This window comes from Equus asinus, chromosome 1 (genome assembly GCF_041296235.1).
Source record: "Equus asinus isolate D_3611 breed Donkey chromosome 1, EquAss-T2T_v2, whole genome shotgun sequence".
Classification (NCBI taxonomy): domain Eukaryota; kingdom Metazoa; phylum Chordata; class Mammalia; order Perissodactyla; family Equidae; genus Equus; species Equus asinus.
The window spans coordinates 187,579,046-187,595,537 of NC_091790.1; the positions used below are offsets into that span (position 1 = coordinate 187,579,046).

The following is a 16,492-nucleotide window of genomic DNA, read 5'->3' on the forward strand; positions in this document are numbered from 1 at the left end:
AATGCTATTTATTTACTCCACACCATAAAATGTAATATAATAAATAATGGCTCCCTTGGGCTTGTGGTAAAACTCAGTGATCATCCTCTCAGCAGGAAGATGAACACAACTTGAGTGGAGAAATAATGATCAAAATTCACCATGCTCACTGGGATGCCATTTATATACCTGAATCTAACAAAGGCAGAATTACAATGCTTAGCATTATGCTTAGTACTGGCATCTGAATGTAATGAGACTGGGAGAGGGAAAAGACTCAGTCATATTACTAACATTTTAGAAGATTAGATCAATTCCAAATTAGCAATTCAAGTAAGAAAGTGTTCTTAAAAGTATATAACACTTGGGGCTGGCCCCGTGGCCGAGTGGTTAAGTTCGCGCGCTCTGCTGCAGGCGGCCCAGTGTTTCGTTAGTTCGAATCCTGGGCACGGACATGGCACTGCTCATCAGACCACGCTGAGGCGGCGTCCCACATGCCACAACTAGAAGGACCCACAACGAGGAATATACAACTATGTACCGGGGGGCTTTGGGGAGAAAAAGGGAAAAATAAAATCTTTAAAAAAAAAAAAAGTATATAACACTTAATTTCTTGTGCTGAATCAATGTTAGGTTAGTGTTTTCCACCATCTTCATCTATGGAAAACCCTTGGACTTTTTAGGGGAGGGTGGGGGTGGGGGACGTTGTTTCACAATTTATCTATTTGCAGGTTTTCAAGATGACCTTAACTGTCAGTTATTCTTAAATGAAATATCTACAAGCCAGAACCTTAATGTGGTCATTGGTCAATAGCAGCATTCTATTTCATGGCTGAAGTCCAGAAAGAGTTAATTCATGAATGTTCAAAACTCTGTATGAATGTATGCCTGATTTTTTCCAGGTCATCTTTGTATTATCTTTGCTTTTATTTCCCTTCATTAGACATTTGTTCCTTGAAATAAAGAGTTGTAAGTTTACATGCCAATAGGAGCTTGACTGATAACCTAAGTGAGTAATTTAGGTCAAAATGGGAATTTAGGCAAATAAGAGGACGCTTGTTTCATCTAAAGGGCCCAGCAACTAATCGTTGTCACTTAGAATATAGTTCCAATAGTGCCAAATGGTCTAAATTTGAAAAATAAACCAAAAAGCAAGATATCTTTGATTTTTATGTGCAATCCTCGTATATTCACTTGTCACCTAACTTTTAAAAATTAAATAGTCTCATATCAAATACGTCAGCACTTTGGTTTTGGTTCATAGGTTTCCAGTTTGATAATTCTGCTTTAAATTATAAGTTCATGAAAATGTTTATACACTCAAGCTCCTATTGAACTGTTAGCTTGAGTCATCTACTACCTGTTTGAGCGCGCCTCCATTTTGATTCTCCCTGGCCATGCGTGTTTACCTCATGATACATTGCTGGGACTTTTCCTTGAAATTAAATCACTCAAACTTTTACCATCTTTAAAGGAAGAGTGCTGAATGAAGTTAGGTGTTGCAAAGTAGAGGTATATATACTTCAATAAACACAAAATACTTAGGTTTTATTTATATTGCATTTTTATTTTTTAGTCTTTAAAAATCAATATAATTGAATTTTATTTTATTGTATGTTTATATGGCAATATATGGATGATAGAGGGATATGCCGAGATTTACCTTTGTGATAATAGAGCCTTAGACAAGTGATTTGGTAACTGTGTTTTGCTGCTAGCAAATGGTAAGCAATCACCACCAGATGGAGGAATCAACTGCAAGCTTACCCTTTAAAAAAGATAAGTAGCAAAGGATTTTCTCATTTCATTCAAAGGCATTTGCTAAAGTTACAATTTTATTGTTTATTGTATGCTGTTCAGGAGAATTCATATTGATCATCTCTACAACCCAATGTTGCTTCTCTAGGTAAAATTTTAGTATCAACTAGAACAGTATATATATATATATATGTAATAGGATATCAACCTATAAAGACTTTGTCTTCATAGTTCTCTTTAAGGATATGTTCAGTCAACTTAGAAAACCGCAAGGTATTCATAAAACTGAGGTAGTGTATTATGGAAATACAATATAGGCTGTGTGTAAGGTTGTGGTTCTCTATCAGGAAAGAGTTGACTTTATTCTGAAAGATTGCAAGGGCCGATTTACTAGTTGTCTGCTTCTAGTGTGGACAAATCATTCTACTTTTAGGCTTTTCGATTTAGAGCAGGCTGTATTCCTGATGGCCCTGCCAAGATGAATAGCCCCAGACTGTATCTCCAGATAACGGGTTAGGAATGGCGAGCAGTATAAAATAACCCTCTGGTGAAAGAAAGCAGAATTTTGATTTGGGCAGCTGGGGGTTCAATACTTGTTCCTTTGTTGGACAACTTCAATTATTAGATTGAGATAAAATCTGCCTTCTTGTAATTTTTACTCCTAATTTCTTCAACCTCTAAATCCACATAGCACTATTTAGTTCTCTTCTCTGGCAGTTGAAAGTTTCTGCCTTGTGCATTATCTGTACTTGTCTCATGAATAAAGAATGGCTCATCCCTATTTGGGAAAGGTGCCTACTGTATGAGCCTCAACTTTGATGAAGAAGATGAATCAGCCAGATGCAACTCAGTCAAGCAGAGGGTCAGATCAGTGGGATGAGAGTTGCAGTCATTCATTCATTCAAAAAAATATTTTTTGAGTGCCCATTTCATACCAGGCACTGTTCCAGATATTAGATGGTACTCATACTCTAACTTGATGTCTTAATTTCTTTTCTAGACTGTATACTCTATCAGAACAGGATTTTTGTCTGATCACCTTTGTATCTTCCATGTCACCTAGCACAGCACAGTACGTTACATTTAGAATGTGCTCAAAATTTTAATTTTTAAATGAGTAAAAGATTGAGTATGCCTAGTTTGGAGAGCACCATAGAGTAGATCTAATTGCTTTACGACAGCCATTAAATATGTTAGCTACATTAGCCTAATATCCAGCTAAATAGCCCTAGTTCTTCAACAGTTCTTTCTTCTAAATAGCTGGATTGCCCTCCTTTGGTTCTTCTCTAGTAGAGTATTGCCTCTCTTCATGTGTAGGAACAAGGGCTGAATCCAGTAGGATTAGATCTATACCAAGTGGAGGGGAGTGTCCTGTACTTTCTGTGATTCATTAATTTCCCTTAAGGCATTTTCTTAACTACCACCGTCTCCTTTCTTCCCAAGGCAGTCTTACTTTTCTCTCTTTTATTAAATAAATACGTTAATTAACAGGGCATTCTATATCTATGTGATAGCCAAGTATGTATATCCTTGAACTATTTATTTTCCTATTTTCCTGATAATTTTCATTACTGAAGGTTGTCTGTGATTAAGACCTTTTATTTTCAGTAGGAGATTCTTATGTATATTATAGAAAGCTTTTCAAAAAGTCATATATATCATTTGGTGGTTCAAAAATATAGTCAATGTGTGTGTGAGAGGGGTGGGGAGAAGGAGAGAGAAGCTAAGGAGGTAATGAGAACAAAGTGATGACTCTCCAAGGCATGGAGTTCTTGCCTCCTTTATTCTGAAGGTCATTCTTGTTTATAGTGATAGTATCTGTGTTACCCTTATAGATTATTCTGTTTTATTTGAATTCTCTATTTCCTGTGTATGAAATAAAGCTAACTAGTTTAGTAGCTCTTAGTGTTTCCCTTGTCTCTCATTTTTAAGTTCTAGAAAAAAAATTTAGATTATGACTAAGATGTGTTTCTTTTTCTAGGAACAAATAACAAATTCTTTGTCTTTGCCATTCCATAAACCTTCTATCAAAGCCACGGTCAAAGTGCCCTACCCACATGATTTACTGTGCTTGATTTGTTCCATGATTTCGTCTTTAGACACTTCCATCTTTGTCAGTGCCATACTGATCTCGCCACAAGGGATACATGGTAGAATTTTTCACATGTCAGATGTATTTCATGCATTAAAAAAAATGACTAATCAACTATAGGAATAAAATTGCAAAGCTTCAATTTAGAATTACAGGCTTGTGTTTTAAAGTTTGCTTTTCTCTGGTCTTTTACTTTGACTTTTGCTTTCCTTCTATGTTCCAGCTTCTTTCATTCTTTAGTTTAGCAAATATTTCTTAAGTGTTCTCTATGTGCAAAGAACTGTGCTCAGCACCTTGACAGTTAAAAAAATAAATGAAAACTCCTTTCCTTTTCCCCACTCCAAAGCCACCCAAGAACACAGTTGCTCTTAAATCCTTCCCTTTCTGTTCAATGGCATCAGAATAAAATGCTTTGGTTTTTTTCCTTGTTAGTTTTAATTAAAAGATTTTATATATTTTGTTTCCTTCATTGGTAGATAAGATATATATTTTAGAGAGCCTACATCACTAAGGAATTAAAATTTTTATTTAATGGCCTATAAAATGTGTTCAACAGAATACTGTGCCTAAAATGCATCATTATAATTGTACTCTTAAACTTTCGCTGACTAATTTTAATAAGGCTCCATTTCCTCCTATATTTGTTCAAGTTAAGAATAACCTAAAAAAAGAGTGAACTTTATGTTATGGAAATTATATCTCAGTAAAGCTGTTATATATAAAGATTAACCTAAAAGATCTTACCTAAATAATATTGCTGTGTGTTATAAATACAGATATTATTGCTGTGTGTTATAAATACAAGTAATTTTGGTTAGATTTAATTCCATGTATAACAAATTTGCTAGGCCATTTTACAGCACCATAGATGGACTGCTTTATTCCACATACTAACTCCAGTTCTAAAACAAGGGGAAATCTTAGTTAACTAATTGAAACACTCATTTGGATAAGAACTTAAGCAAGGTTCAGTAATTCTCAATTTCCCACTTTACTTACAAAACACAATGTAAGTACAGAATTACACTCTTCACAGCTTATTACACTGTATGTTCACTCACGAGGAAATAATTCAATGCAGTTTACTCGCAACTGTTTCCCTCATGCTGACCCCGTTATTAAAGTAACTGATTTCTCAAGGTCATGTTTATTTTGGAATTATTTTATTTTAGGGAGAGGTCATAAATTGAGTCACCTGGCCTCATTCTCTTTTTGTTTTTTTCTCTTTTTAAATTTCCACACTGTGTCACCAAACCAGTTCTTGATGGCTCCTACCCTCGCTCTTCCTTCCTGGTTGATCTCAGTTACTTCTTTTACTTAGGTATTTTATTTTTATATTTTTCTGTTATTTATAGTTCAAACCAATCTCAGGACTTCTGTTTTGTTAAAATATTTCAGGCCCACCACATCTTAAAAACTTAGACCCTTACGTTGGAATATTTTTGTCAACACTCACAACCTTGGAAAAGCAGGACATATTTTCACCTATTATCACTATAAGTCTGAGGCTTCTCTTCCATAGATTGTTCTTTTGGAGATGAACCATCATGCTGAAACTGAAGGCACCATTTTGAAAATTTTAGGAAATTTTCAGAATTTTACAAAGCCTTTTTCTTCCTTTTGCTGCCTTTGTTCCAAATCATGCTTTTAAACATTTTATTAAAAATGCTGTCTTTAAGTTCTTCTCAAAACTGGCTGTGGTCAGTTACCCCTCCCCCGTGCTGTTAGTGCTCTGAAGGCCTCTGAGGTTTCTTCTCATCGTGGATGTCCACAGAGCCACTCATAGCCACTTGGGCCTCATGTTCCAGAGGCTCCTCCCAAAGCTGCTGTATCGTGCCCAAGAGCTGGCCATGGGGAGTATTTTTCTCTTCACCTTCTCATAGAATGATATAGACATTATATTAACTATCATGCTTTATAATCAGTTGACATTGCAGTTGTTCTTTGTGGCAGGACTTTTTTTCTCCTAGATTTTGCATTTTCTCAGTGACCAACATTCTGTAGAATGCTGAAGCTAAAAGTCTACTCAGAAATGGCCATAGATGATAATGTATGAGTACAGTGTTAGTTTGCTATTTTGTGATCTACGTATGGGAATAAAATAGAAATGAAAGTTTAGAATGGTTAACAAATTGTAATATCTCATTGTTAAGTAGAAGTTTTTTAAAAAATTAGATGAGGGGCTGGCCCTGTGGCATAGTGGTTAGGTTCACGCACTCTGCTTCAGCGGCCCAGGTTTGTGGGTTTGGTTCTACACCACTCGTCACTCATGCTGTGGTGGTGACTCACATACAAAGGAAAGGAAGATTGGTACAGATGTTGGCTCAGGGCAAATCTTCCTCAGGAAAAAAAAAAAATTAGGTGAAAGTCCTGCATACTTTTTATTGATTTTATTTAATGAATTTATTTATTTTCTCCCTCCCAAGAAACCACATTTATTCCTCAGCATATCCCTGTGAATTAGAGGATAAAAATCTTTGTTTTACATCTAGAAAACAATTGGTTGTTCCTGCTTCATTCTAATACAAGATGGTGATTGATGGCTTTGATATCAAATTCTTAACTGAAATAAATTTTGTCTCAAATTCTCAACTTGAGAGATAATAGTGATAACACAGGGTCCTCTCTGCCAACCAACTCAGGCATATGGGACCTTTTTTTTCTTCCCCATCTTTCATCATTTCCTTGTACCCTAGACTGAAAATCGCACATTTTCTCCTACAAATGATTTAACAATATGGCAAACATTAGAAAATATCTAAAATAAAGAATAAAGCACATTATACTGAAATAGGAGGCGGGTAGTTCATACATGCTTGGTCTAATGCATTCCTCACCTTACATAAATCTCCAGAAAAGCTATAGGAAGGAAACACATTCCCCTGACACGACAGGATGTAAAGTGGATATAAACCAATTACTTTTTGCAGTTCTTAGAGCAGTCTCAGGAATACTGACCCTTCTGACTTCATTTTCAGGTAAGACCTTTCCACCCCCACCTTGCAAGGAAAAATAATTGAGCTGAATTCCTAGCAAGAAGCAAATCAAGGTTTTCAAAGAATAATTTTGCTGGGACCTATGGAGCAAATCACCTTTCAAACACGCCAAAGGTAGCTATTTAAATACATTTAAGCCTCTAATCACAGAGGTCTTTGATGAACTTTTCTCACTTTAAATACATCAAAATAAGTAAAGAGAGGAGAGAAAGCCATTAGAAAATCATTATGATAAACTCCAACATTGATCTACTTCCCTCTCCTTGGGAACGCCCCTCCCCTTGTTTTAAGCTATTCAGGTGGGCTTTATATATATAGCGAAGTAATCAAAGTCTCAAGGCCGTCAAAAAAGAAATTTGTGATTAAAAAAATGTTCTTTAAGATTTGAAGGAAGCTGGTCAGTACTGTGAGTGCCCAGTTTTTGGCTGTGACTTTCAAGTTGAACCTTTTAGATGGTAAATAGCCTCCTGCTTATGCCTGTGTTTTGCCTTAAAAAAAATCAATCTCTGAGAAAATGGGCTCCATCTTCCTTTCAGCCCGTCTCCTTTGATGATTGATGTTAATTCAGTAAGCTGCTGACCCAAGAAAAAGGAATTGTTTGTGCTGTTGTTTTGAATAAATAAACTTACAAAGAATCAATGGCTGTAGCTTAGAGAAATTAGGTGGTGGAGAGCATAAAGTCTCTTTCTGTCCTGTTTCTCATGTAAATAAAGCAGGTAAAGGGCATTTCAGCACCAGATATCTTTTTGAATGATGGAGACTTGCTTCGAAGTGGATTTTTTATTTTTTAATTTAAAAAGAAATTTCTCTCTGTATCTGTAGTGAGAAAAGCCTGTATTTGTAACAAAATAGGATACCTGTTTATTGTTTATTCCTATAAACAATTCCAAACTGGCAGTAACAAAGCAAGATTCCCCATTCACTGGGCCTTAGCTTGCATTCAGTATGGTTAGTATATGGACTTCAGTCTTCTTCCCACAATCATTTAGAGAAACATTTCTGAAGGAGTTTAGAACATTTTATTTAGTTTTAAAATTGGAAGGCAGTGTGGTCTGCCAGACCAGAGTAGTTAACCCAGGTGATTTTTCTCATCCAGCTGGCTGGTTATTGACTGACCATACATGAGTAAGTTTGCTTTTCTGTGTCACAGTTTCCTTTACTAAACCATACTACCAAATGTTATGATCATGGAGGGAAGGTGACATCACCTGTAGTGACTGTTCTTCAGGCAAAAATGTGATTCAGTGAGTTCTCAGCCATGAGACTTAACTGTCAGTGTTATAGGCGGTCCAAAGTATTTGAAAATTTAAAGCCAGCCTTGCTTTTTATTACCTTTTGTTTTGGTACCACTTATTCAGCAATGTCTAATAAAGACCATATTTCACTTGTCAGCTTACTTAATCTGCAGTTCCAGCCAAACCGGCATACAGTTATGTTAATAATACATACAGAGTCAGAACTTAACGTTAACCTTGTTCGTTACACTTTTATAAATTGTAAACAACCTAAACACAAATAGTGGGAAGGCTAAGTAAATTATGGTATTTTCAGATAGTGTACTATTATATGGTCATTAGTCAGTTTCCCATTCTGTAAAATGGAAATAATAGTACCCACTTCATAGAGCTGAGGGGAAGCACTTAGAACAGTGACTGGCATGTAAGCATCATATATCTGTTTGCTATTTTTATTAGTGGTAGGTTCAAATTATGTCCATGAAGACCTTTTATTGGCAAAGAGAAGTATGTGTCTTTCAAGTGAATGTGAGATTATAGACCCAATATGATCTTAACTATATAAAATATTACTAGGAGGTTATATAACAAATAAACATAGTTATCTCTGGATATTATTTTTTTCTTTCTACTTTTTAATTTTGTCTGTATTTTTTATGTTTTCATCAGATGAGCATGTTTTATGATTTGAAAAAAGTGGTGATTTACAAAAGTGTCAGTGATGCCAATATAGTATCCAAGAATGCATTCTGTCTAAAAGAAATGATCTGATGCATCCCAGTATGCTCAGGAAAATTCATATATAAATTAATGAAAGGAATAGCCATCCATGTAGGCCAAATGTAGATTTACAACATAATATAGTTCTATCCAGTTGCAAGTCCTAACTCTACTGGTTACTAGATCGTTGGTCTTAGGGAAACTACTTAAACCCTTAGAATTCTCATCTGTAAAATGGAAGTAAGGTGTTTTTTTTCTGTTTATCTCACAATGTGGTTGAAAGGTTTGAATGAGGAAATATATGTGAAAGTGCTTTTTAAATATTACCTAAAAGTATACAAAATAGTCTAGGCTTTTTTTGTTTTTTAGAATTTAAATGTTATGAACTTTCAGGTATAAATAGGATTAACTAAGGGTATTTACTAAAATTTTCAACAAAGAGTGAATGAAGCATGATTCACCAGTTAGAAAATAAGTTTATCTAAACTGTATTTTAGGCTTTAATCCTAAACTATGTGCCCCATTGGGATTCAGACATCCGTGAAGAACCTATTAGGTAGTCCAGAGTCTGGTTTATTTTATAGGAAGAGAGAGTCAAGTAGACATTCTTAGGTCAGTAAACAACACTCTGGAGTTAGAAGGGGAATGGTGATTTTGTGCAGACATAGCTCAGGTATCAAACAATTGTCTCCTAGCCCAGCCCCCTTCCTTATTTTCTATTATTCAGATTTAGTGTGCAGAAAAGTGAGATAATCCGAATGAGTGGGCGTGCCTTTTTATGCCCACATTTGCTGTTTGGACAGTGAAAGCTACCAGTGCCAGTGTTGACCAACAGAATTAGCACTGCCATGTAGGTTTACAATTTTAGAATGGACTTGGGAATCTACCCTTTACTTATAGTGAGCCAAGGCCATCTTTTTCAGGCTTAGTTTATTTATTCATAAAGTAAGGGATTCTTGTGAAGGTCAAAGGAAATGATATATGTAAAAATGGCTTTTGAAAGTGCCTAAATTGTAGAACAGAATATTCGTATAGCCTCAAAATGTCTTTCCCAAAGTATTTATTACTTACTGTGGTGGTTTTAACGTAAGTCTGCAAATTCTTTGATACTCTTCCCTCTAGCAGGCAAAGCCTAATCCTCCTGCCCTAGAGTGTGAGCTGGACGTAGTGACTGACCTCTAACAACTCTAGTGTCTGGAAAGGGAAAAAGAGTGAATTTACAGTGGAAAAACCTGATAAACATTACCTTGCACATGTGATCAAGGTTTACCTTACCAGTAATAAGACATATTGATGTCACGTATCCTCTGATGTGGTAAGATGAGAAGGACACTTCACCTCTGTGGTATTCTTCCCAAAAGTCCATAACCACAGTCTAATCCTGGGAAAACGTCAAAGAAACAAAATAACTGGCAGATACTCTTCAAAAGTTTTGAAATCATGAAAAACAAAGATTAAGGGACTATAATAAATTGGAGAAGACTAAGACATGGCAGCTAAATTCAATGTGGCATCAAGGATTAGACCTTGGAACAGAAAAAGGACATTAGTGGAAAAACTGGGGAAATCCGAATAAAGTCTGTAGTTTAGTTAATGGCGTTGTACCAATGTTAACTTTTTTTGTTTGTTTTTTGCTGGGAAAGATTTGCTCTGAGCTAACATCTATTGCCAATCTTTCTTTTCTTCCCTCCCCAAAGCCCCAGTACATAGTTGTATATTCTATAGTAAGTCCTTCTGATTCTTCTATGTGAGCTGCCACCACAGCATGGCTACTGACAGATGAGTGGTGTGGTTCCACACCCAGGAAATGAACCTGGGCTGCTAAAGTAGAGTGCACAGAGCTTTAACCACTAGGCCGTCACGACTCACTCTTAACTTTTTAGTTTTGGTAATTACACCATGGTTAAATAAGGGGAAGTGGCTGAAGGGGTATACAAGAACTCTCTGTACTGTCTTTGCAGCTCTTCTGTAAGTGTACAATTATTTCAAAATACAATGTTAAAAAACATCTAGTACATGGAAAGTATTATATAAGTGTATAACAACTTTATTCAAAAGAAGTGATATTGTGTACCATATTCAATTGTGTATAATAGAAAAAATCTATATAATCTGTATAATGAAAAATTGGATTAATCTGATAGAATTTTGCTACCATATGAAATTTTGACTTAATTTTTTATCTTTTTAGAGAAATTATTCTATTATACATTTTATTGGATTTATTTCTTCTGCAAGTCTATTTATACTTTTCCTTTATTCTGATGTTCATTTTAAAATATAAACTTTAATACATACTTTTCCATTTGCTATGGGAGAGAAATGTTATATCAAAATGGTTGAGATAGAAGCTCGCAAAAAATATAAAAATTTACAAGTTAGATAAATGATACAGAAATCAGGAAAACTAATAAGTCTGTTACACATGATAAAGATAATAATGCAATTAGAATAGCTAACAGTTATGGAATGTTATATATCTGGCACTGTTTTACACACTTTGCATATATTAATTTATTTTAATCCTTACAACTAAAACTTTTAACCTATGAAGTAGGCACTGTTATTATCTTCATTTTATAGATGAGGAAATTGAGACACAGAGAGGTAAAGCTTAAATTCTTAGAATACACAAACCAACCATTTTGCTGTATTTCTGAGAATTCATACACCATGTTTATACCATAACGTTTACTAAGGAACACTCCGGTAACCGTGTGCGACGTTATGGAAGGGGAGCGTACCCTGAGCATTTCACAAGCCACTCTTCTCATGCACACATTACAGTTTCATTGCCTGCTAGTCCTGGACCAGATGTAAAGTAGTATTTACTATCAGACCCTTTACTACCACATAGGGGCTGAGGCTCTCAGTCAAAATGACTCAAAAGCTACACCTGCTGGGCCCTGAAACACGCTGGCTGTTGTTTTCTCAGGCACCAGTTCATGCTTTTAAAGGAAAGGAGCTGGTCCACACATGGCAAAGGGATATCTGGATTTTCCCGCTGTCCTGAACACCATGAAATGCTTTTCTGTAAACAAGTTGCTGTTCTGATCTTGCAGAGACTTTGTCATTCTATGAAAGGGGAGATAGTTCAAGGAGAAAGAGGGGATAGTACAAGGGGAACGGGGGGATAGTAAAGGAGACAGGGGGATAGTTCAAGGAGAAAAGGGGGATAGCACAAGGGGAACGGGGGTTAGTAAAGGAGACGGGGGGATAGTTCAAGGAGAAAGAGGGGATAGCACAAGGGGAACGGGGGGAAAGACTGCCCTTCCCACCTTGATTTTCTGAACATTGTGACTCCTTTGAATGTCATCTGTCCTCTTCTTTTACTCCTGGCTTTCCTTGTGGGGCCTCTCTTCTTCTTCCCTGTGTGTTTATATTATGTGGCTCATTCCAGCTGACACATTTTGTTAGTGTTATCAGACAGTTTAGAAGGAATAAAATCACTGGGAGTGTTGTTTCTGATTCTTTCAGGTCAACAGGCTTACTTTCAAAGATAGCACTCCTTGATTGCTCTGCTTGGGGCATAATTGATCAGTATCAAGTTTGCAGCTTCTTCTACATCTGCCTTGTTAATTTAACTCACAGTGTGCTAATTTCATATGCAGTGTTGGTTCATATCTTAGGGCTCAGTATCTAACGTATGTATTAAACTGTCAAGAGGCTGGCAGTAGAAGAATGAATGGTTTATAATTTGCTCATCTGAGCCATTATAACTAATATCTGTAGCTTTTGAATCAAATAAAAATACATTGTGATTATTATTCTTTCACTGATCATTAATTATTGTTTAAGGTTAGAATTTGTGAAAGTAATTTCCAGTAAAATCCTCATTTAAAAGCCCTACTCCTAATCTACCTTTATGGTCTCTGAATAGCACACTGTCTCCTTTACCCAATTTTGGGACATGCATGAGATTTTAAATGTTCTTGAACCAAGAAAAGCAATTTTGCTGACTTTATTAAAATAGTTGTCACTGTTGTGACATACTCATATGGAAAGAGACTCAGCTAATATGTATTAACATCAAAATATGAAAAGCTGATGAATATTTTACCTATACATCTAAATATCCAAAATATAAGGATATAAAAATAAAATGCTTAGAAAATAGGAGTTTTCTTTCTTTTATTAAAAGATAGCTTATAGAGCAAATGATCAGAATGTGCATTCAAGTCTGTTTATATGTTTAGCAATCTGCGTTGATCATTTAGAAAGTAACAGTAGCATTTGCCATTTTAAACAGATATTATTCTGCCAAAATAACATGTTCAGTTGATCCAGTTAGTTGAGGCAATTCTGTTCTAACAAATTTTAACTAGTGGGTGCTGATTATCACATATACGAGGAACTTGTCTGAGGACCGGTCATAGCTCAGAAAAGATGTCTCATCATACTTCTGCCTTTTGGCAGGACTGTATGTAAACCATGGAATAGTGTTTTACAAATGAAAGATAAAGTATTAATTCTTCATGATAATTTATTAAATTAAAATTAATTAAAAATTTGTTTAAAATGCCGGAAAACTATTCTTTGAATTGTATGCACTCTTGTAACTTTGTAAAAGATGCAAAAGTGATCGTTTAACTATACCATATATAAACTTGATATACTTATAAAGACAAAGAATTTTAATACAAAATTGCCATATTTTTATTTGATTTTCAATTTTAAAGATTGGTAATTTAAAAAGTACCAAATTACCTTAACTTTTAATAATTGAGTTTGGTGAAGTAAAAAGATTTTGGATATTTAACAAATCTGTGGGTTCTAGGTTAAAGGAAATGGGAAAGAAAAAATATTAAAAACGACCACATAAAAATAAAATGAAGGGACTTTGACTTCTGGCAAGGTTGAGAGCTAGAAAGTCTGGAAAATTTCCCAGTAAAAAGCAGTTAGAAATGCTGAATATAATGTAATAAACTTCCTTTTAAATGTATTGTTGACCTTGTTAGAGAGTAAGAGGTCTCCTGGTGATGAAAATTAAAAAAAAAAAACAAAACTAAAAACCAGAGCAGTAAGCTGATACTGATATTGCAGCTGCCTTGGAGGCATTTGTCAGTCTCAGTAACCCAGACGTTTGAGTTTTAACAGCTGCATCACTCCTAGAGACAGGACCGTGGGCCTGTCCAATAGATGAGGTAGAATTAAATTTAATTAATTAAAGCATAGAATTTTTGAAGGCTTACATCTTCAGTAAAAGGGTAGAATAGAAAAAAATCCACTCATCAGCAAAGGGAGATGACAAGGAAATTTGTCCTGCCATAGCAAACAATACTTCTCGAGAGGAATATGCCCTCAATTTAGGCCTTCTCATGGATAAAATTTCCTAAAACATGAGTTCACAACCTCAAATTACAGACGTAGACAGGGAATACATAATCATGAACTGGAGTCAGGCAGAAACAGTAAGCAATCGAATTAGTCCCCCAAAACTTAAGAAATGGAATTTCTAATTGCAGATTATAAAATGGGTATGTTTCAAACTTTTAAAAATTAAAATTTGCATCAGAAACATGATAAATGAATAAGAAGCTGTCAAAAAAAAGTCTAGGCAGTCTTGAAAAAGAACAAGAAAGACTTCTAGGAATGAAAATTTTTATCTTTGCATTAAGAAATTAGTTTATGGTTTAAACATCAGATTAGACACCCTCAACAGAGAATTAGCAAACTACTAAAGAAATCCGAACACATTACTTAAAATGCAATGCATGAAATTAGAAAATGTGAAAGAGAAGTCAAAATGCATAGGATGCTGTGGCACTTTCACAAAGGCCCACAGATTCTGTGATGCTAATCCTGTCTTGAATAGAGTCCATGCCCGTGAAACTGGGCAGGCATGTGACTACTTGAATGAAGAGAATGGCGTAAATCATGTTATATAATTTCTGAGGCTAAGTTGTAAAAGGCCATACAGCTTCTTCCGTGTTTTCTGAAATAATTGTTCTTGGAACCTTGAGCTCATGAAGAAATCCAGTTACCCTGAGGCTATGGCGTTTTGAGGAATCTCAAACCATTTGGAAAGTCCAGCCCTAGCTCTTTGGATCCCTCCTAGTTACTTGAGTATTCCCAGATGAGGTCTCATATATCATATAATAAACAGAGTCCATCCCTGCTCTGCCCTATCAGAATTTTTGACCCATGGAATGGTTCTTGTTACTAAGTTTTGAAGTGGTTTTTTTACATAGCAATAGGTAAATGGAACAAATAAGATGATAAGTTCTAAAAGAAGTTTCAAAAAAGGATAATAGAAAGAATGGGAAAGAGGTAATATCTAAGGAAATAGAAGCTGAGAAATTTCCAGAATTGATAAATGACATGAATCCGTGCATCCCAGAAGCATAATGAATCCCAAGCAGGAAAGATAGAAGAGACCCATACCTTAATGCAGAAAAATAAAACTATAGAACACCAAAGTCAAAGAAGACATTAAAAGCAGCCAGAAAGAAAAGATAGATTACTTACCAATAAAGTAGAATCTATATTAGTTCATATAGCGAAAAACTGGAAACATCCTAACTCTTCATCAAAAGAAGGACTGATAAATACATTGTGGTATGTTACAACACTAAAAAGCTACCCATACTCTCCAGCAGTAAAAAATAATTGAATGAGAGAGCTATGTATAGCAATGTGAATCAAGTTTCCAAACATAATGTTTGGCAAAGAAAATAGTATGATAGCATTTATTTAAAGTTTGAAAATAGGAGAAACTGTACATATGTATATATCTCTATTTTTATTCTTTGGCAATCCATACATGTATAAAATATGAAGACGTAGTTTTGAATGATGAACATTAAAGTCAGTATAATGGTTACTTCTCGGGGTGAGAGTGGAGGAGGAAAAGGAATGAAATTAGGGAGGACTACACTCAAGGCTTTAAGATTTTATTTATTAAATGGGTAGCAACTACATGGGTACTCATTATTCTTTATACTTATTTGTATGTCTGAGTGTTTTATAATAAAAATCTAAACAGGAATATGAAGATTTAGTGAATAGGGGTGATAAGAAGCTGCATGACAATTTCTTTGAAGGAAAGACATACTTAGTCTGAAAGCATTTGGAGGATAGAGATTAAGTGAATCTTATTTACCTTTTGGTTTAAGTGAATAGTTTACCACATAGGAAAAAGATCAAAGAAGATCTGGGCACTTCTACTTAATTGGGAGATTTGGAGCTTTGGCACGTGGAGGTGGATGGAGTGGGGGAGGGAGGAAGTGAAATAGGAGATATGGAACCTTATAGTTGAGGTCTGAGAATTGTTTATGAATAGAATATGTTGCTTGATAATGAGCAAGGTAGAATTTGAGCTTTTATACTGTAATTAGCGATACCACTGAAAATCTTTATATGCATAAAATCTTCTCATCTCCTGAATATCTGTAGTAACAGTCTGCTATATTTTGATGAAGGTGAGTATTTTTCATTTCTCAAACACCTGGCAATAAATGAAGTCTTTCTAAGTAAGTATGAATGGGAAAGAGAAGGGGTATATATGGCATAGGGAGGAGAGATTGGAAAGAGACAAGAAGTGACGGAGTTACTGATTATTAAATTGCTAAGAATGGTGGTTGTGAGGCCATTATTACCATCTGTATTCTTCTGTCCAGTGGTAATTGGGTCAAATGGAGAAGAATGAGTTGTGGAGATGACAGCTTACTTGAAGATTTAACTCAGTTTTAAAATTCATTGGCAAAACTTTT

The 16,492-nt window shown here is 35.2% G+C and overlaps 1 protein-coding gene across 10 annotated transcripts in view; it reads left to right on the forward strand.

Annotated features, from left to right (window-relative positions):
• The window catches only part of EXOC4 (exocyst complex component 4), a 736,472-nt gene that overhangs the window by 370,682 nt on the left and 349,298 nt on the right, over positions 1-16,492 (forward strand). Inside the window, exon 11 of one of the 10 annotated variants that reach the window (XM_044746642.2) lies at positions 6,808-6,826. The exons of the other annotated variants lie outside the window; for them this stretch is intronic. Coding sequence (XP_044602577.1) covers positions 6,808-6,811 — 4 coding nt within the window. The 3' untranslated portion in view covers positions 6,812-6,826. Of the gene's footprint in view, positions 1-6,807; positions 6,827-16,492 lie in introns of those variants that run through there. 10 annotated transcript variants of the gene reach the window in all.